This window comes from Corythoichthys intestinalis, chromosome 2, assembly GCF_030265065.1.
Source record: "Corythoichthys intestinalis isolate RoL2023-P3 chromosome 2, ASM3026506v1, whole genome shotgun sequence".
NCBI classification, from domain to species: domain Eukaryota; kingdom Metazoa; phylum Chordata; class Actinopteri; order Syngnathiformes; family Syngnathidae; genus Corythoichthys; species Corythoichthys intestinalis.
In genome coordinates, this window is record NC_080396.1 from 47928714 (window position 1) to 47949451 (window position 20738).

At 38.2% G+C, this 20738-nt stretch overlaps 1 protein-coding gene across 1 annotated transcript in view; it reads right to left on the bottom strand.

The window, feature by feature from the left end:
- Positions 1-2512: 2512 nt before the first annotated feature.
- Positions 2513-20738, bottom strand: part of plxna3 (plexin A3) — an 89912-nt gene continuing 71686 nt past the window's right edge. Inside the window, exons 24-38 of the mRNA XM_057829596.1 lie at positions 15799-16033; positions 15576-15718; positions 15334-15489; positions 14416-14516; positions 14260-14326; positions 12501-12647; positions 12269-12428; positions 11697-11800; positions 11529-11625; positions 5465-5542; positions 5229-5341; positions 4973-5142; positions 4638-4850; positions 4236-4386; positions 2513-4096 (exon numbers count right to left, since the gene is read on the bottom strand). Of these exons, the coding sequence (XP_057685579.1) occupies positions 4004-4096; positions 4236-4386; positions 4638-4850; positions 4973-5142; positions 5229-5341; positions 5465-5542; positions 11529-11625; positions 11697-11800; positions 12269-12428; positions 12501-12647; positions 14260-14326; positions 14416-14516; positions 15334-15489; positions 15576-15718; positions 15799-16033 (2028 nt within the window). The 3' untranslated portion in view covers positions 2513-4003. The remainder of the gene's footprint in view (positions 4097-4235; positions 4387-4637; positions 4851-4972; positions 5143-5228; positions 5342-5464; positions 5543-11528; positions 11626-11696; positions 11801-12268; positions 12429-12500; positions 12648-14259; positions 14327-14415; positions 14517-15333; positions 15490-15575; positions 15719-15798; positions 16034-20738) is intronic.

Below are 20738 nucleotides of genomic sequence, written 5' to 3' on the forward strand. Positions count from 1 at the left end.
TCAAATGATCTTATATTTTAAATTCTTAAACTAAATCTGATATATCTAAGTCATTTTACATTTTCAAAAATAGATTTTTGAAAATAAATTTAAAATTAGCTTGATACAATATTAAAATAAATATAATTAAAAACAACTCCACGTTATTTGAAACAATCTTTTTACATTTTAAAATTCCAAATCTATCATCAAAATAGAAAATTATAGTAAAATTAATCCATACCTCCATCCATGTTCTCCCGCTTAAAATGTAGAAAATAGAGCAAATGAAAATATTACTAAAATATATTTCAATCATAAATCACTAATAATTAAAAATATATCAAATAATTAGTTTATTTATTGTGAACAACTGGGTTTTTCACACATTCATGATGATTAAACAATAATAGAGTTTTTAAAATTAACCTATTTTATCCACAGTTCCCCCTCCAAAACATGCAGAACCTTTGTCAGTGCATGACTTGATGGTCACTCATTACATTAGCATTTTTTTCCCTTTTTTTTTTCGTTTTCAAAGATTAACGATGTTTTACCAGAAGATGTGAAATTTGTGCTGAATATTGTTCCCTCCCCCCAAAAAAACACACTGTCCAATAAGGCACTATAACTTTAGCTTTGTTCAAGTTTGGACTGGGATATTTTCTATTCTTTTTTTTTTCTTTCTACTATTCTGTGTTGAAATGCAATTTAATACACTTTTCCAGAGTTAACGATGTTCACGTCTGTCCAATTTTTTTTATTCAGACATCCGCCACAATCCTTTTGAATTAAGAAAGTGCAGCATTTGGGACACTGCATTTAAACAAGATTATTTAAAATGATTTTTTTTAACAATGAACTTTTTTGTTTAATCATGTCCTACATCAAAATAAAGAATAGTACATTAAAATATTTAAACTTTGTTTTTGCATGATTTTGCCAATTTCTCTATGACAAATACAGCTAAAATACTAAAAGTATCTATATTTCTACATATCTTTATATTTCTTCAAATTGAAAAAGAAAACATTTACATATAACTCACATTTTTTCTAAACAGTTGGTTACATTATAAGTAAATTGGTATAAGATGCAATTTTACGTATATTAACATTTTTTTTTTCTTCTTCTTCAAATCTTTCAGTACTGTGGACTAAATGAATTGCAAATAATACATCGCAAATCATGGTTAAAATCCCGTTTTAATGAATGAGCTGGTCTATCTTAGCTGTTTAAAAAATTATTTTTTTTTTTAAATCAAATGTTACCCTTGAGCAAAAAAGTTTGCTACAGGTTGCCAGGGAGATACCTGTGTGTTGGGAGGCTAGAGGAGGGTTGGGGGGGGGGGGGGTCTCTTATTGTTCTTTAGGACATTTTGTTCAACATGAAGCAGCAGCCATGTTGCTGCTCCACTTTTATTTTGCTTGGCTTCTTTCCAACCACCAACCCCCTCTCTATAACCCCCCCCCCCCCCAAACCCCTAGAGTGCTGTTATCAGCAACATGCAGCACCCGAATCCTGGCAGTTCATTCTGAGGCTAATGTGGCTTCTCGCTGGGGGAGGGGGGTCATTGAGGAAAAAGGAGTGGGCTTGGAGCTTAGGGGTGTCACAGTGCTTTCCTAAAATGATCAGAAGGACACACTAGCTAACATTATTAGCTCTGTCAGTCTTCTGTTTCTCTATTTTCAAGCAGCCTGCCTGCCTATCATTTATTAAATATGGCAGCTGTGGTCATGTGATTGGCCACCACCCAATCATAAATGATGCACAAGACGGACTGGCTGTCTGTTGCTGGGCGGATTAACCCTGACAAACCCTGGAGGAAAGAAACCAATCGTTTACTGGATTTACCCGACAAGAATGGAGGGTTTCTTTCAAATTATTTGAGACCCTACAATGATGAGATAGTGCTTAATTAACTTCTTGTTCGACTGACGTCCGCTTGAGATTGCTCGGCATCATCAATTTTAGAACTGACATTTCAGGCTTCATCAAAGACAGGTTACCACGGCAACCTGTCTGTTTTGTTGAGAGGATAGTCCTGACATCTATGTCTAACATTGTCTATTTGCTGGACTGAAAGCTAAAATGTTCTGAACCCAATGGGGATGGCGTGGCTCAGTGGTAGAGTAGTTGTCCCCCAACACAGAGGTTGTGGATTTGATTCTCTGCCCTGGTGAACTCGTCTTAGTATCCTTGAGCAAGATACTGAACCCCACATTGCTCCTGGTGCTGCGTCACCAGTAGGTAGATGGCGATGTAGTGTAAAGCGCCTTGAAAGGTGGAAAAGCGCTATACAAGTAAACACCATTTACCAATGTCAATGCAACACTGCCTTATTGCTGGATTGTTGGAATATCACAAAGCTTGTAAAAAAAACAAAACAAAAAAAAACCTCACAACACTACTCAGACAGCTGGTTGTATCATACGTGTGCTAAAATGTACACCGTTGTGACAACATGTACTTGCTGGACTGGCTATATTGTTGCTGCTGTAAAATTAGTGCACATGCTTAGTTAGAGGCGGAGTCGGTGTTGTTTACACTTTAGTAATGATGTCACAAACTCCAAACAAAGGCAATTGCGATGTAGAAAAAAGACAAAGGCTACTACATGAACATGGTGGTCATGGTTACATTTCAAAGTAAAAATCAAACAAGGCAATACTATGAAACATGTTTTCACAGATAAACATGTACGTTTCATTCCGTCTTTTGTATTCTGATGACATCATGGAGAAACATCATCAAATCTTTTGTCCAAGTAAGAGTTGGCCGCTTGTCGCGGTTTGGTTTCCTGATGTAACGGCGACCGGACGTTCTTCTTGGAGTGTACCACCTGGCACATCCTCACCGTATGAGTGTGTGACTGACGTTCCAGTGAAACCATCCACAGGGAGTTAGTCAACACCTGACTCGTTGGCACCCATAATAAATAATGTGTAAACAATAATTTAAATAAAAGAACATAATCAATAAATACCCTTGTGTGTGTGTGATTTCAGTTATTAGACCTGACCCCACAGCCAACTTACTAGCATTTTCAGTCAGTTGATTTCAGTAATTAGACACGATCCATCGGCATGAGCTAGTATTTCAGTCTGTAGAGTTTTAGAGTTAGACCTGACCCCACAGCAATAACCAACATTTTCATTCTGTTGATTTCAGGTATAGGGCCTGACCCAACGGCACAAACAAGCATTTTCAGGCTTAAAATTTCAGTTATTACACATGACCCAACATCACAAAGTTGCATTCTCAGACTGTAGATTTCAGTATTTAGAACTGTCCCAACCGTATTTACTAACATTTTCAGTCTGTTGCTTCCTCCCACTCAAATACACGCACACACACGCACGCGCGCGCGCACACACACAGTGGCATTGGTCCAGTAGTGGCTTTCCTTCCTTCCTGGTGAAGAGCCAATCAGGATCTTCCCCTCGATGCCAAGTGTAAAAGTCATTATTCTGTCTCTTTGATTCTACTTTACAAGGTCTTAGAATTTGAGTACATTTCAGCTTCGATCTTTGATCTCGGCTTTGGTCCGAGTCAGTTCTGGTGTTGGTTCCGGTCTTTACATGGCACTGCTCGCTGGGTTTAGTATTGGCATCATGGCGTCCTGAAAGGGGGGCGAGGCCGGCGCTGGAATGTTCTCTGATAGGGTATAGTCCAGAGTGGTTAGGGGTAGGGGCCGTAAACACTAAAGAGTTCTCCCTGCCAATCGGTGGCCAGCGTAGCTGACCAATGAGGGACAAGGGGACACAGCTGTGGTCGGTCAGCAGGCGTGGCGCGATTGGACGTCGACTTTCTTGTTGCTCATTATGCCGATTGTGGTTATTTACACGGCGTTTGAGGGTCCTTTGTAGCCCCAATCAGCTGTCGAAGCTAATTTCACAATTGGGTCCCAGCCCGTTGCTTGGTAAATAAATAGCAAATTGATTGATTGATTGTTGCAGTTCAGGAAAAAAAAGAAAAAGCTGATCCCGTTCCCCCAGTTAGCAGACAGCTTAGTTTTGTCTCCTCAGCTTCCTGACATCAAGTTGATGGCTTGTTCCAGTTTGTGGCGCAGTTTGTGTTTGCGACAGTAGGCGTCACGGTCAAGCGCCGTCAGAACCTGCATCATTATCATCATTGTCATGTTACTACTCAGTTTATGAGGTACTCCCAAATGCGATAAGTAATAATATTTATTATATGTTGCTCTTAATGATAGAATTTCTGAAAATATTCCTTGAAGTTAATAAGTAACTCACCTCTTCTTTGTACTTGTTGATGTAGAAGTAAAGCTCACTGAGCGCGCTCAGTGTGTTAAACTCGGTGCCATGGAGACGTGACTGCTCCACCAGGTAGGCATCCATGTCTTGGTCGCTAATGCTCGGCATTTTTGCGATGTCTCTGTAGTACCTGCGAGACACATGACCCTTAAACCTTTAGCCTTTCTTTGTAGTCTCTTTGTATCAAGCATTGTGCTGGTAAGCATGTTACTTGTACATTTCCCTCTATTAGGCGAAATGGGCTAAATAGTTAGCATGTTCACTACCTGTCCACATAGGTCATTAAAAGGTAATAGTAGCAGTTTACGACAGGAGGTACCATACAAACCAAATCTTGTAGCTGACTATGAGGCTGTATTAGCTAGATAGTATGTTAGATACCTTTCCACCCAGCTCTTGTAGTTAGGGATGTCTTTAGCGTAGAGCAGTTTGTTGGACGGGGAGTCTTTTCCAAGTCGGTGTTCAGATGTGGAGCAAGAGTCCATGAAGGTCTGCGCCACGACTGACAGGCACGCGTCAGTGATGCTACTTTTGTGGATGTCGAAAACAAATTGTGGATTCTTGATGACGTTGACCCAAAACCTGAGAGGAAGACTAGAAAGCAGACGTAAAATTGTTCAATTGAAGTCATAACTGGAGCAAATCAAATTTACAATACCATTATATACAGTAATATGAAACAAATACACACAGACAACGTAAATATGGACTCCTACCAGTTGCTCTTCCAAGTGTGTCGCACATCCGGGTCACTGATCTGTCGCTTGTCGGCCTGCTCGTCCAGAAAGTCAAACATGTATTTGATAGCCAGCGGCAGAGCGGACCCTCGGTGGGCAGTGCTGAAGACCGTCTCAAAGAGGTCATCCACAAACTTCTGCAACGTACCCTGGTGGTGGGAGGCAAGGAAAATAATTAGCATAAATTCTGAACCGTACAAACGACGTGTCAATATTGGAAGCGTTTACTTGATACCTTTGTTGCTAGCAGGCGTGTCAGGTAGATTTCGGAAACCATTTTGCTGCCACGATCTCCTTCTCGCTGGTCACTGTGCTCGTGGTTCTTGACAAGGTGCCAGAGTTTCGTTCCTTAAATAACAGGAAGTTAGTTTTGTCACCATACCAAAATTATGGATATGATACTTTACCTGCAGTATGCTACATGCCCGTTTATGTTAGCTCACACCGCTATCTTAGTAAAATGTCAGCTACCTGTCTCCTGGTCTGGTGTGATCATGGGCGCTCTGGACCTCAGACTGTCAGGACTACTTGAGGTGCGCAGTAATGATTCTGCAAACAGAAGCACGTCGTTAGTTGTGTATGTGCGCGTGTGCTGACATAATTAGCCATTTAGTTTGTCACTTAGCTGTCCACTAAGCTCATGTACCGTAATTTTCGTACTATAAGCAGCTACTTTTTTCCTTCACTTTGAGTCCTGCGGCCTATAGTCCAGTGCGGCTTATTTGTTGATTTATTTGGGTTAATAGGTAACACTTTATTTGACAGCGGCGTCGTAAAAATGTTATGACATGACACAATCATGGGCATTACTGAATGCTTATGACATACGTCATTGAGTCTCATCTGCCAAATTATGTCACTAACTCAATTTATGTCCAGCTTGGATGTTTTACATCCATTCAAAAGTGAGATAATTTGCCGGACAACACTAAATGACATCTGTTCTAAGCAGTGTCATGAGCACTAACGATGATTGTCTAATGACAGTCTTATGGCGCCACTGTCAAATAATGTGTTACCAAATACCATAACTAGCAATTAATGAAACAACTGGAACAGTAACTGAAGAAATATTTAGCACAGAATATGAATTTTGATTGTTATTTACATCTGTAACGCCTCAATGCATGCTAGGAGGCATGTTGGACAACAACAGTGTTGGCAGCAGAGGTTGACTGTCTCCCCCAAGGGAGCAGTGATTGCCAAATCAAGCTTCTTGAAGCAATGAACCTCTGCAGCCAATTGGTTCAAAGCTTCATTGTGGTTCATTTGATCTAATGACAGTCTTATGATGCCAATGTCAAATAAAGTGTTAATATCTTTTGGTTTAAATATCCCATTGAGGACAGCTGCGGCTTAAAGTCCAGTGCTGCTCATCTATGCACAAATGGTAGTTTTCGTGACAGATTTGGTGGGTGGCGGCTTAGAGACAAGCGCGCCTTAATAGTGTGAAAATTACGGTAGTTGGTTCCTAGTTCACATTCAATACACTGGAGTGAAATAATTAAAACTACAAAACTATTCATACCCCATACGATTTACTGTGATTACAATATGATTACTTGAAATTACAATCCAATGTGATTACAGTGAAATTCCGTCAGATTATGTCACGATTCACTACAAGATTCAGTTAAAATATGGGAGTCAAACGATTAAAATTTTTAATCGAGTTAATTACAGCTTAAAAATTAATTGATCGTAATTAATCGCAATTCAAACCATCTATAAAATATGCCATATTTTTCTGTAAATTATTGTTGGAACGGAAAGATAAGACACAAGATGGTTATATACATTCAACATACGGTACATAAGTACTGTATTTGTTTATTATAACAATAAATCAACAAGATGGCATTACCATTATTAACATTATGTTAAAGCGATCCATGGATAGAAAGACTTGTAGTTATTAAAAGATAAATGTTAGTACAAGTTATAGAAATTTTATATTAAAACCCCTCTTAATGTTTTCGTTTTAATAAAATTTGTAAAATTTTCAATCAAAAAATAAACTAGTAGCCTGCCATTGTTGATGTCAATAATTACTAATGTACTTAGATTTCATTGACACCTATGTAAGTTGATACCATTGACGTCAATGGACGTCCAAATTTTTTCCCATTCATTTTGAAAGGCAAAAAAAAAACAATATCCCCAAATCAACAGGAAATGACCAGATATCAATAGGACGTGTACCCCAAATGTCCCCGATTGCATTGACGCTTTTGGAGTGTGCTGCCATTGACGGCCATGGATGTCCAATTTTCCCAAACATTTCTCATGGTGTTTACTTTGTTTAATGCCATTGACTGACATTATTGTCCATTCTATTGATAGACCTGAGTGGGGCTAAGATCTGTTTCTCCACACAGGAAATACCCAAGTGTAATTTCTCCCGAAATTGCAGTTTCTAGTTACTTACACAATCCTCATCGGTGCTGAAGCCTATAAAATCAGTCGCACCCAAGCGCCAGCAGAGGGCGACAAAACTCCGAAAAACACAACAAGTACACATTTCACTGTGCTGTCATTTTAATCTGAGCGGGGCATGTGCGTTAATTGCGTCAAATATTTTAACGTGATTAATTTAAAAAATTAATTACCACCCGTTAACGCGATAATTTTGACAGCCCTAGTTAAAATACAATTCACTATACAGTAATTGCAATACAGTTCACCTTGATCATATGAGTAAACACAATTATGAAGGTAATTATTCCGATTATGAAATAATTCAGGTTGCGACAAATCCATTTAATACAATTGTGATACAAAACAATTCAATCTAATTACAATATAGTTCACTATGATTATGATGGAATTCCTTTTATTACAATACATTATAATGGTTCGATTCAATATAGTTACTGTACACTACTATTTATTTCACTCTTAATGTGATAGTATTTACTGTGATTAGGATATGAATAAATGTGATTCACTATGATTACAATCAAATTTGCTCCAGTTATGATGATATAATAGCAGGGTTCTCAATTTATGAAAAGTGTTTAGAGTGAGACTGTGTGTGCGTGCGTCTGTGTTAGTTCGGCAGCTGGGGCAGAAATAAATATAAATAATTTTCAAATAATTTTAGTTTTATTTATTTCTTAAATAATTATAATATCAATCTAATATTGTTTTTTTATATATAAAAAATACATTATATAAATAATTTAAATTCATATTAAAATATTTCTTAATGTATTGAACAGAATGATGCAATATAGAATAAATGAATGAAAAAAAAAACAGGTTCAAAAGCACTCCTCTTTATCAGTGTGATTGAGCCATGAGACAGGAAAAAGCTAGTGCTATCTGACCAGTCTCATCTCATCTTTCTCTACTGTGAAAAATATTTGCAGCTTTTAACGTTAGCCTAATGCTATTAACAGTTTATTTAGATTAGCGAAACTGTCAAATTATGTAAAATACCGGTAGGTTACGTAACTTTAGCAGGTCATCAAATATTGTGAACGTCTTTTTAACTTTAACGGCGTGGAAATGAGACGTGCAGCGCATTTATACTTGCGATCACAGTTTGCCATCACTGTCTGGCCAAGGGCAATGGGGAAAGGCGTCGTCACTTGTCGGCCATTTTACATTAGGACCATTTAATACATATTACAGTCAATGGAGTATTTTCTTTGAAATAACTATAATTGTTCAATTTTCAACAGATTTCCAAATGACTTGGTTTATCATAAATGACAGTGATGCAGTTACATTTCTGCAAATTTAAAGGTACGATACGGAATTTGTAGTGTTAATTTAAAATACTTTTCTACTCCATGCATTATCACCCAACGCCCTGATGAGTTAACAGAGCCCTGACATTTTAATTGAGACGGCCCCAAAAAGCTCTTTTTCTTTTCTTCAATCAGGTATTCAGGCCGAACACGCACCTATGCACGTCCACGCGCGTCCCCGCAGTATAGGCGTAGTTTCACCGAGCCTCCGCCTAGTCTGCACTTGGCAAAAACACTTTTGTAACCCATTTTTCTAAACCACTTAAGACTTGCTACTAACAGTAAACCTGGGGTGCTCATTGTTTTTTGCTCCAAGATCTATTTTCAAAGAGGCAACCTCCCGCGACCTAATTTAAAAAAAAAAAAAAAGTACATATCGTAATTTCTGGACTATAAGGCGCACCTGACTATAAACCGCCACCCACCAAATTTGACATGGAAACGGCATTTGTTCATAGATAAGCCGCACTGGACTATAAGCCGCAGTTGTCCTCATTGTATTATGGGATATTTACACCAAAAGATATTAACTGGTAACACTTCATTTGACAATGGCATCATAAGATTGTCATGACACCAAATGAACCACCATTAAGCTTTGAACCAATTGGGTGCAAAGCCTTATTGTTTCTAAAAGCTTCATTTGGCCATCACTGCTCCCTTGGGGGAGACAGTTAACCTCTACTGCCACCTGCTTTCAACACTGTTGTCATCCAACATTCCTCCTAGCATGCATTGTGGTGCTACATTTGTAAATAGCAATCAAAATTCATGTTCTGTGCTAATTATTTCTTCAGTTACTGTTCCAGTTGTTTCATTAACTGCTAGTTATGGTATTTGGTAACATTTTCTTGGATAGTGGTGCCATAATACTGTCATATGACAGTCATAATTATTACATGACAATGTCATAAGCATTAATGAATGCTTATAATAGAGGTCGGTTAGTGTCATTCAGAAAATTATCTCACTTTTGAATGGCCGTTAAAAGATCTGAGCTGGACATAAATGAAGTTAGTGAAATAATATGTCACATGACACATATTGACATCCGTCATAAGCATTCAGTAATGTCCAGGATAGTGTCATGTCATAATTATTATGTTCTTATGAGTCTTATGATGCCGCTGTCAAATAAAATGTTACCTATTAACCCAAATAAATCAACAAATAAGCCGCACTGGACTATAAGCCGCAGGATTCAAAATGAGGGAAAAAAGTAGCGGCTTATAGTCCGAAAATTAGGGTACTTAATTATGCTGTGTGAGCAACATATGAGGTTAAGTTGGTCACTATATGCATTAAAAAGAAATATTTATAAATATATTTTTTGATGCCGCGAGCTACCCACACTAGCGTTGCGATCGACATAATTGGCACCCTCTGCAGTAAACCATCACATTTGCGTTTTTTTTACGTTTCTGGTGCTCATTTGATGGGCCAAACGCTTGTTGCTCTATGTTCGTTCTCGTACATGCATGCGCTTCATGCAGGAGCTTAACACAGGCTGCAGTTACGCTTAGGTTAGTAAAAAAGTGACAAACTCCATATAAAACCCCTAGCAAACAATAGGGAATCACCAGTCTCGAATGAGCATTCACTCAGACATTTTATCATGTAGACCAAACTCAGATAAAAAGCTTGAAAAAATAATGAATTAGTTCAAAAGTGCAACTCTTTAGCATTCAGAAACACTAAAATAAATGAATAAAAAACATTGTGGCGGTCAGTAAATGTTACTTTTATAAAGCAAGTGCAGGGAAAAATATATGGAATCACTCAATTCTGAGGGAAAAAATATGGAATCATGAGAAACAAACAAAGAAATAACAATCAAAACACATTTCTAGTATTTACTATTTAGTAGCACCACCTCTGGTTTTTATGACAGCTTGCAGTCTCTAAGGCATGGACTTTATGAGTATTCTTCATCAATTTGGTGCCAACTCTTTTTGATTGCAGTTGCCACATCATCCTTGCAGGTTGGAGCCTTGCTGTGGACCATTTTTTTCAATTTCCACCAAAAGTTTTCAATAGTGTTGATGTCTGGGCTATTTGCAGGCCATGACATTGACTGGATGAGTCTTTCAATTTCAATGTAAACATGTGCATTTATAGAAGATTTAACCACAGCCATCTCCCCAGTGCCTTTGCCTGACATGCAGCCTCATATCATCAAGGACTAAGGGAATTTGGATGTTTTCTTCAGGCAGTCATCTTTGTAAATGTCACTGGAAAAGCACCAAATATACCAATCCGTTTTTAAAAAAATCAGCGAGTAAAGAGTAGTATAGTGGAGCCAATCCACCTTACGTTTGCTACATTAGAACTCGCCAAAGAAGTTCCCCCGTGCAAGATGGCCACCGGTTACTTACACCGCCAACTCCGCCTTTAGGATCTAGCCTTGTATTTGTGATATCTATGAGGCGAACCACGTTGTACTGACAGCGCATGGTATGACGGTTGTGCAGCAAACGTAAATGGAACGTTTTAAAATCTGGCGGCATTTTTACATTACAGCAATGTTCTAGTTCTTTTTTTGGCGGGCGTGATAAATGTAAGGATTTTGGTAGGACATGAGAATGACCTAAAATGCATAAGAAACAAGCTCAAAGTGTAATACTTGAGTAACATCCAATAGTAGGTCTCATCTAGGTAGCTAGGTAAAACCATAATAATCAGGTAATAACCAGCTGCAGAAACTAAAGGTAACTAGACATGTAGCGAACAGGCTATTTGGCCTAATAGCCAACTACACAGAATCCGGTGAGTTTGCATACCATATCTGCTGAGCGATCTGGTGAAGGTGAAACTATTGGCGATGTTGTAAGCAGAAACCTGCTTCTGGACCAGTGCCACCATGGAGCCGTCTGTTACCTGGCAACACATCGGGATTGCTGTGAGGCTGCACGTCACTTCCTGGTATCACGGCAAACAGGATGACGTACCTGATAGTGAGCGAGCGTATTGAGTCGCTTCCAGTCGCTCTCGATCTTTGTGGTCACGTCTTCATCCTGCAGGATTATCCTTGTAAGCCGACCTTGACGCCACTCTGATAACATAGACGTGCACAAAAACAGCAACTTAGTCAAGATGTCGGAAAAGGAGTGTATCTGGAGTGAAGCACATTGTATCGCAATTGTAGTGAATAATTTCATAATATGGATGAAACCTAACATATTGAGTGAATTGTATAAAAAATTAAAAAAAAAACAGGGTGTTATGTCACATACCTGAAGTGAATTATTTTCACCAAAATTAGAGTGAAATCATTCAAAATAGATGTAAATCAAATCAGATTGCCTTGGTCCATGTTGTAAATGAAGTTCATCCTTTTTTGATCTGAGTGAAGCTTATTGTAGTTAAATTGTATCGTAATTGGAATGAATGGAAAAATAATCAGAGATGATCGTATTATAGTTGTACTAAAGCCTATTATAATTGGATATATTCCACAGTACAGAATGTTAGGCAGCATATCCTCATTTGTAACATCTTCATATAAGAACGGGCACTCTACCGAGGTCCATGTCGTCAGCTTGCGGTCGCTGCGAGAAGGGGATCCCCTTGTAGACAGCGTCCAGCAATTTGTCTTTGACCTGCGTCACCGTGTCACAATTCAACACCTTAACCGGCACCTCTGTACCCGCCTCGCCCTCCGGAGGGATGCACATCATTGTCTGAGGCAGAAGACATGGTCAGCGGAGGCTTGTCTGCGTGCGTGTGCGAGCATATGCGTGCGTGCATGTTACCAGCTGCTTATAGTCAATCTGTTGTCTGATGAGTTTGTCTTCACTCAGGGAGTAACGTGCTTCCCCGGTAATGGCATCAATGGGCCCTTTCTCCATCTGCTGCTTGATGGCGCAGTACAGCATGAACAGAGGCTCGCCAGCACACTCCTGTTAGCGAGACAATAAAACAAATTTTAGGTTATATTAGCAAGTGAGTTACATGTCCACTAAGATACTGTGGTAGGCTGGTCTTGTAAGAGTACCGTATTGGCCCAAATATAAGACGGCCCTGATTATAAGACGATCCCCTCTTTTTCAAGACTCAAGTTTGAAAAAAGACTTTTTGAACACCAATTTAATTTTTATACAGAAAATAATTACACTACAAACAAATGATTATAACAATATATTTGAGAGAAAAAGCATGTTATTTTGCCTCATTCAAATCTTAATATCTGAACATTTAAATATGTAAACTAAAGTGCAATTACATTCTTAAACGAATGGCTTCTGGTCTTTGAAATGTAAATAGACCGATCTATTGTGATAAAACAACAAAATTGCAATAATTGCATTAACCATCAAAATGAAGTCGAACTGTAACTGTAGTCTTAAATCTGAATAAGGAAAAACATTGCAATAAAATAATGCAAACTGGTTAAATTAAAAAGAGTAGCTGAAATCTGTCATGACAGAACATCACTTCAATGATATCTGGCGCCATCTAGCATCGTGAATGGGGAGAGTAGCTGAGATCTGTCATGACAGAACATCGCTTCAATGATATCTGGCGCCATCTAGCGTTGTGAATGGGTTTACTGTCTAGAACACAAATATAAGACGACCTCCTCTTTTTCAGTGTTATTTCAATGAAAAAAACACCGTCTTAAATTCGGGCCAATACGGTAAATCATATCTTAATTAGAATGAGATCGCAACATAATTATTGATCATGATCGGAGGAGTCATATGTGGTGACTCGTGTTAAAATTGTTAGCCTGCCAAGCTAACCTGACTTTCGCTGTGTATAAGATACACGGCAAGTTAGTCTAGGGTTCTATAATTTGGGCTGGATTTCAAAATCGATGCTGGAAGTGGGGCTAACAAGCCAAGACTGAATATGAAAGAACCAATCACAGACGTACGGATGTGTAATCACAAACGATGAACGATAACTGTCATTTTTGTGGGAAAACTATCAGTATATGGTGTATTGTCATGTACAGTACTTTATTTTAAAAAGAGAACAAACTGTTCGAAATATTTGTGGAGTTAGCTCTGCCTTTGACTCAGTCCGACAGCAATTATGTGAAAAGTTTGTTTTGGGGTTCTCTCTCGCTTCAAACGAGACTTTGCGTTGTACAAGCAACAGCGGGATGCTGAACAAAGACGCATCAGTGTCGGCTATACACCTTCCAGGAGTGTAAGAAAGATTCGCTTCCCTTCATGACGCATCAGTCCCTTCTCGCGTGCTATGATCTGTCAGTTCAGATTGGACTGGAGTGGAAATCCAATTGAAACCACACAAGACCAGACTGACTTGCCATGTGATATGTCTCGTACATTGCGAAAATCAGGCTGGCTTGCCAGACAATAAAATTATAGCGAATCGTCTCGAAACTAAAGTGCATGGTATTACAATAACGATGACACATATTGTAAGTGTAACGAATTCTACCTAGATGGTAGACTGATGGTTAAATAATTATTATATATTCCAACTCATTAGTAAGATATTGTTAATTCCCATCACACGAACAAACATGATCATTTTAATCACCTTGAGGAAGCGATACAGGAGGAAGGTGAACCAGTTGGTCAGCATCTTCTCCGCCACAGACTCAGTCCTACAATACACAGTTCAAAGGTCACATTTCAGGCTGCAGGGGGAGCCAAAGCATGGGGTCGGTTGTGGTTGCACTGGTTGCACACGGACCTCCTCAGTAAGAGTTTAGGGTGGTTCCGGTTCTCCAGATTCTTCTCAATCAGGTCGGCAAGCAGCTGCTTGAGCACCACTGTGGCGTATTCCATGCGGCCCTGATGCAAAGCAAAAAACATGTTAGCATAGCAACCTTGGCATTGGGCCCAGTTCATGCTCAAAAAGTTCATAGCCAAGCTCTGTTGCACTATCCTTACATACGATACATAGCTAGATATAGCTAAATATACTATATATAGCTAGATATAGACATACCAAGCCTCTGTAAGTACTGTATCTGTCAACGTCCTGAATATACCTTTTAGAATAGCGGTTCAAACTACTGAAGACAAATTTCTTGTGTTTTTAACATAAGTGGCAAATAAAACTAAATCTGATTTTGATGCTAAATTAACTTTGCATGCTATCTTGCTTGGTCCGATGATGACCAATTAGCTGCCACAGGCTTTTTACTTGTGTTCTAAATAAGAGTATTTTATGAACAGTTGCCTTGTCGCTAGTCAATGTCAGGACACATATTGATTTAATAAGCTAATTCTAACTATTTTGGAATGTGGAAAGATAAAACAAGAAGCGACATGTAAACTCCTCACAAGCAAGAAGCTTAGATGCGATTCGAACCCAAAACCTCCAAAGTGTGAGGCAGTGCTGCTAACCACTTGGAGCCTACCTTAATATTGACTAGTTGAAGTTTACAAAAACTAACAATGTCAAAATTGAGTTAAAGTACTGTTGCTTAAAACACTGCCTTAACAGTTTAAGGTTTTGGTTGGTATAAATGATTGGAACTAAAATGAATTTCAATGGGAAAACTTTTTATTTTAAAAATGAAAGTCAGGCAAATTAAAACTGCTCTTCAGAAAACAGCAGTATCGTTGTTAGGGTCAGCAACATTTATCAACAAGGCAGCGGTACCTGCAGTGCGGCCATTAGCAGCGAGGCCACGTTCCCGCGGTCCCGCATGGAGAACGACCTCTGAGCCTCTAGCGTGTGGATGAAGGTCAACAGGAACATTTTGTTGTTTAGAAGCTGACTGAACAGTCGGAGGGCTTTCTCCACATTGGCCGGAGACTGAAATACACGTAGTCATACACGTTGCTAAACTGGCAATACAGACTGTGTTTTGTAATTAACTCCTCTCTGTAAGGTAGACATACGTCCAGTTCTTTAAGTACTGGATGTTCTTCTATTCCTGGGAACATGACCCTCATAGTGTACGTGCGATATTCCAAGAAGGGAATCTTCACTCCGTCCATGTCGTTGGTTAGTTCCTGAATGTCGGTCTGCAGCTCAGCAAAGGCTGCCCAACACAAATGCACTTGTTAACACAACATATACATACAGTATATGAGTGTGGTGGCTATGGAAGGCCATGCAAACCTTCTTTGCATTCGAGAGCCACTCTGCTTTCCAGGTTATCCATCTGTAGTTGGAGACGCTTCAGCGTGCGGTCTGCATCCCGTGTCTTCCGCTTGTAGGCGATCAGCACAGCGATGATGGCGACCAGAAGCACGCCGCCGCCCGCACCAATGCCAATGATGGCGGGCAGCGTCAGGGCACTGTCTGAATAAATGTGAAGCGTTCCAGGGGAGAACTCCAGACCACCAACCAGGATCTATGGAGGAATGAAGTTGGAGGTTGAGGCGTATCTATACCAGAGATGGCCAAGAATGACAGTGCAAATTGTGCAGAACTTGGGCAGGAATGCTATAAAGTTCACGCTGTAAGTGCTTTGGAATTAACTGAACTATTGAAATTAGCTATGTGAGACTTGAAGATTGAACAGTTTGAGTCAGTGAAAAAATATCAAAGGTGGAGCTTAAAATCTATGCATTTTGGAGGGGTGTGAAGCATAGACTCCAACATCAGTTGACAAGACAGCCCCCACAGACATTGTGCCACGCCTTCCCGTAGGAGGCCAACCCAGGCAGAACGTTGAGTTGGCTTTCACTGTAATAAACTCAAACACACGCTGCGTTCTAACGCCGGATTTAGGTGGAAACATGACGAAGGTTTCACTGCATACAAGCAGGCAGGAGTGTCACAAGATTGATTTGGTCGAGGATTCAAGGTAATTATTATATTAAATAGCACCATGCATGCACTTTGAAACGTGAAAAAAAATCGATGGATAAAACTAGTGTAACTGTGGCTTGAAATATTTACGTAAAATGAATGATAACTGCCTGTTTTTTGCTTTTAACCAAGAATCTAGACTGTTTTGCGTTAATATCTATAGAAATTCTGATATTTAAGCATTTATTTACAAGAATTTTCAACTTAAAACGCTCTTTGTTTTATGACGGCCCCCATGTTGGATTACACAATACCTTAACTTTTGCTTGAAATATTTACATAAAATGAACGAAAACTGTCAGTTTTTTGCTTTCAACCAGGAATCTAGACTGTTTTACTTTCATATCTATAGAAAATCTGTGATTTAAGCATATTTACAAGAATTTTCCATTTAAAAGGCTCCTTGTTTTGCGACGGCCCCCATGTTGGATTTTGTATCTCTACACAATAGCGGAATTCAACCAAAATAAGTTGTGATTGTATATAGAAAAATGCTAATTTTGCTTTTGTTTAGTAAAATTAAGATGATTCTGCATGCTTTCCTGAAGTAATTAATTTCTCATGTGAAAACTGAGTGACTTATTAGCTGTTGAAACTTTAAAAAGTTGTTATTTTGGGCAAAAACTTATATGATATGTTAAATATTGCTATTGATCCTGAAAATTTAGGTGATTATCTCTGCATTTGGTGATTTTTGTGCATCTAGCGTAAAATTTGAGAATTCTATAGCCATTTTAAGTTTTGTTATACTTGTATAAAAAAAATAATCAGGATTTTATTAGGAAACAACTTTGAATCTTTTTGATGTCGCTGCTCATGGAGACTCATAAATGCCTAAGGGAGGTGCCGGTTTTAGTTTTAGGTTGCTAGCGGCTTTGGTTTTGCAAATATTTGAATTTTAAGTTTTTGAAAATAGGCCCCCTACGGATCGGCACCGAGCCCCAAGCCCTGTGCCCCGTCAACTGATAGTGAAGTCTATGTGTGAAGAAAAGGGTACACAATAAGTCATCAACAGTTTAAAGTTGGAATTGATTGAGTTGGTTAAATAAATTGTGAATTCTTTTTTTTTGGGGGGGGGGGGGGGTTGATTTGGTTCCTTTTGGTGGGATATAATATTAAATTTGAAAAAAAAAAATCTTTGGAAATCTTTCTTTGAAAAAGTGGAATCATGAGTATAATAGGAATTTTTGGAACGTGGAAAATAGTTTCATGCTTTTTTAAATGAGGTGAATAGTGCATATTTATATAGTATATATATTATTATATTATATTTTATATATTATATTATATATTATATATAGTGCTATAATTATTGGAAAATTGAGGGAAGAGTAGAATGGGGGAAATTTGCGATATGATCATAACATTTTGGCATTGTCAGTGGTGGAAGTTAATGACCTGACAGCAAGGGCGTAGGTTTGGTCTCAATATTGGTAGGGACGATATAACAGCATAAGCTGCATGTACACTTTTTGCTGCGGACAGGACATTAAATAAGACAAACAAAATGGGTGAACGGCGGTCAGGGCCACATTTCTCACTAATGAGAACCTAACTAATTGATAGGCTAAATGATTGATGCAAAAAAAATCTTACTGACACACTTTCACACAGCAAATTTTACAGTATAACGTTTTAATCTGATAATTCTTAAATCTACTTGAATTTTTTTTTCAACTTACTTTGAGTTTTAAAGGCTAGTTAACTGATCAATGCGTCAGATTCTTCCACTTACTTTTTGAAAATATTACCATTTGTTCTTATTAGGCCCATACATCTAAAAGTTGGTCATTTTTCACCTAAATCAAGAGAAAAATGCTTTCAAATAATGTTTTGAACAATATCTATTCTTGAATTAAGAACATTTCTAAATAAACAAGTTTTTTTTATATTAAATAAACAAACTTTTTGTTTCAAATAAATCTGTTATTTTCAGCTTGCAATTTTTATTTCAATAAATCTGAGTAAAATTTCCTTAAAGCTCTGGCAGATCATTTCACTTATTTCTAGTAGATTTACACTGCAAACAAGGGAATTTAAGTTTTTTTTATTTTCTCAGTTTTAAGGAGGTGGGTTTTTGCAGTGCATATGTATTGGTTCAGGTGATACACCATTGGATTGTACCCTTTGTTTTCAAAAACTACTAAAGACACATTTTGAACATTTCCAGAATAAATGTCTGGATTTTATTAACAAATTTAAATTGCATTATATGAACACAAATTATATTAACATCCACATAAATACAAACTTGTTAACCATCTCCTAAGTATCAATGAATACAAAAAAACCCCCCAACATTTTCCTTATTACCACTCAAAATTGTCATTCTAAACAAATTAAATATAACAAAAAAAAAAGTTTTTAGTCATGGAATAAATAAACTAAATAAAAATTGAACCTTCCTTCAGGATCAACATTACTATTTTTGTCTACAAGCACAGCCAAACTCAACAAAAAAATGAAAGCTCCATTGGGCTGCTTGAAGACCACATAAGTAGAATAAAAACGAAAACTGGGGAGAAGGGTGTAAACCTTGGTTCACTACACTTCTTACAGCTGAGCAGAGTTTGCTATATTTCTCACAGTTTAATTATCGTTAACATAGTGGAAAACACATACAGGAGGACACTTCTACTGTACCTAAGCAGCTTCCTACTGAGGTTAGCAAATTCACACAGTTTATGGTAATGGTAATGCCAACTCTATTACTTCCATTACTCACAGTGGCTGCTGGCTAAAAAAAACCTTCTAATATCCCTCCTCTTCGAAGCGGGCGGAGGAGGGAATGCAGACATCATGCAACGTAATTCTGAACTGTGAGAGTGTCAGCCAATCAAACATGCGTTTGAGGGGAAAAAAATGGACCGGCACATTCAGCAAGTGAAAAAGGGTCAATGTAAGTCTGAACATAATGAAAATAATTCATTTAATAATGGTAGGGTCAATTCTATTGTTACAAACCAGTGTTGTTAATCTCACTTTAAAAAAAGTAATTAATTACAGTTACAAATTACTTCTCCTAAAAAGTAATTGCGTTAGTAACTCAGTGTGGTGAAAATTTTATTGTTTTTTTTTTTTTTTTTTTACTCGAAAAAAAGGTAACCTAATGTGAAGTTTAAAGGGTTTTTGGGACAATTGGCCCTAGACCAATTCTTTACCCTAAACTTAACTAGACACATCGGTACTGTGGATAATGCGATAACTACATAGTAATCTTTGCTATGTGTAGAAGTCATTTAATGTTGTGAATCAACCGTTAAAGTTGTTAAAATTGCTCCTGTTATTGCATTAGTCCCCTTCTGTCTACGTTCGACATGTGTAAGTTCTAAAACTGTTTCAACATTTATAGATAGATTTAAGTCAAGATTTTGCCGATTTAGGAGCATTTTAGATATAAAGTTACTTAGGTTCGCTAGGAAGGTTCTCTACAACAGAGCCTTCCTGAGAGGTCTACTGCTTTAAGATGGCAGCTGTTTACTAACGCATCTAGTTCTTTATACATGTTGCTAATGCCGCCGTGTCTGCCATTTGCATGTAGTTCTATAATATGTGATATCTACCGTAGCATCATGTGGCTACAGTCAAGCATTATTGGAGCCACCTAGCATCGCATTTGCAAAGGCGTCCCAACTCCCTTGCCTCCTCACCACTCCTGCTCTGCTCTCTCGTCTCCGTGAGTCCGTCTCTCTCAGACTTTTCTCGCGTCATTCAACCAACATAGTAACGCATAGTAACGCACGCCTTTCCCGCCTCAATAACGGTAACGCCGTTGCCATGATGAGAAAAGTAGTTAATTAGATTACTCACTACTGAAAAAAAAAAAAAAACGCCGTTAGTAACGCCGTTATATTCTGACAGCGTTATTAATAACACTGGTTACAACATATGGGAAGACAATCTAAATGACTACTATAACTGAACACATTATATAATGCAAATAAGGTTGCTTAAAAGTTGGCGGGGACAATTTGAGCATCCTGAAAAGTTGGTTGTGTTTTGCCCCTACCGTACCTATGCGAACCTACGTCCTTGCCTGACAGCATCTAACATCTACTGTAGTTGCTCCAGTTGTTGTGTTCTTGTACCATGTATGAATATTTTTAACAACTAAAAAAACTAAGAATATGTACCACTGAGTCAAGAAAAAAAAAAAAAAAGGCTAAGCCGAACGTATCATTTGCTATTTTCAAAAGTTGTGAAGCCGAAAGTAGCATTTTTGCTATTTTCAAAAGTTGTGAAGT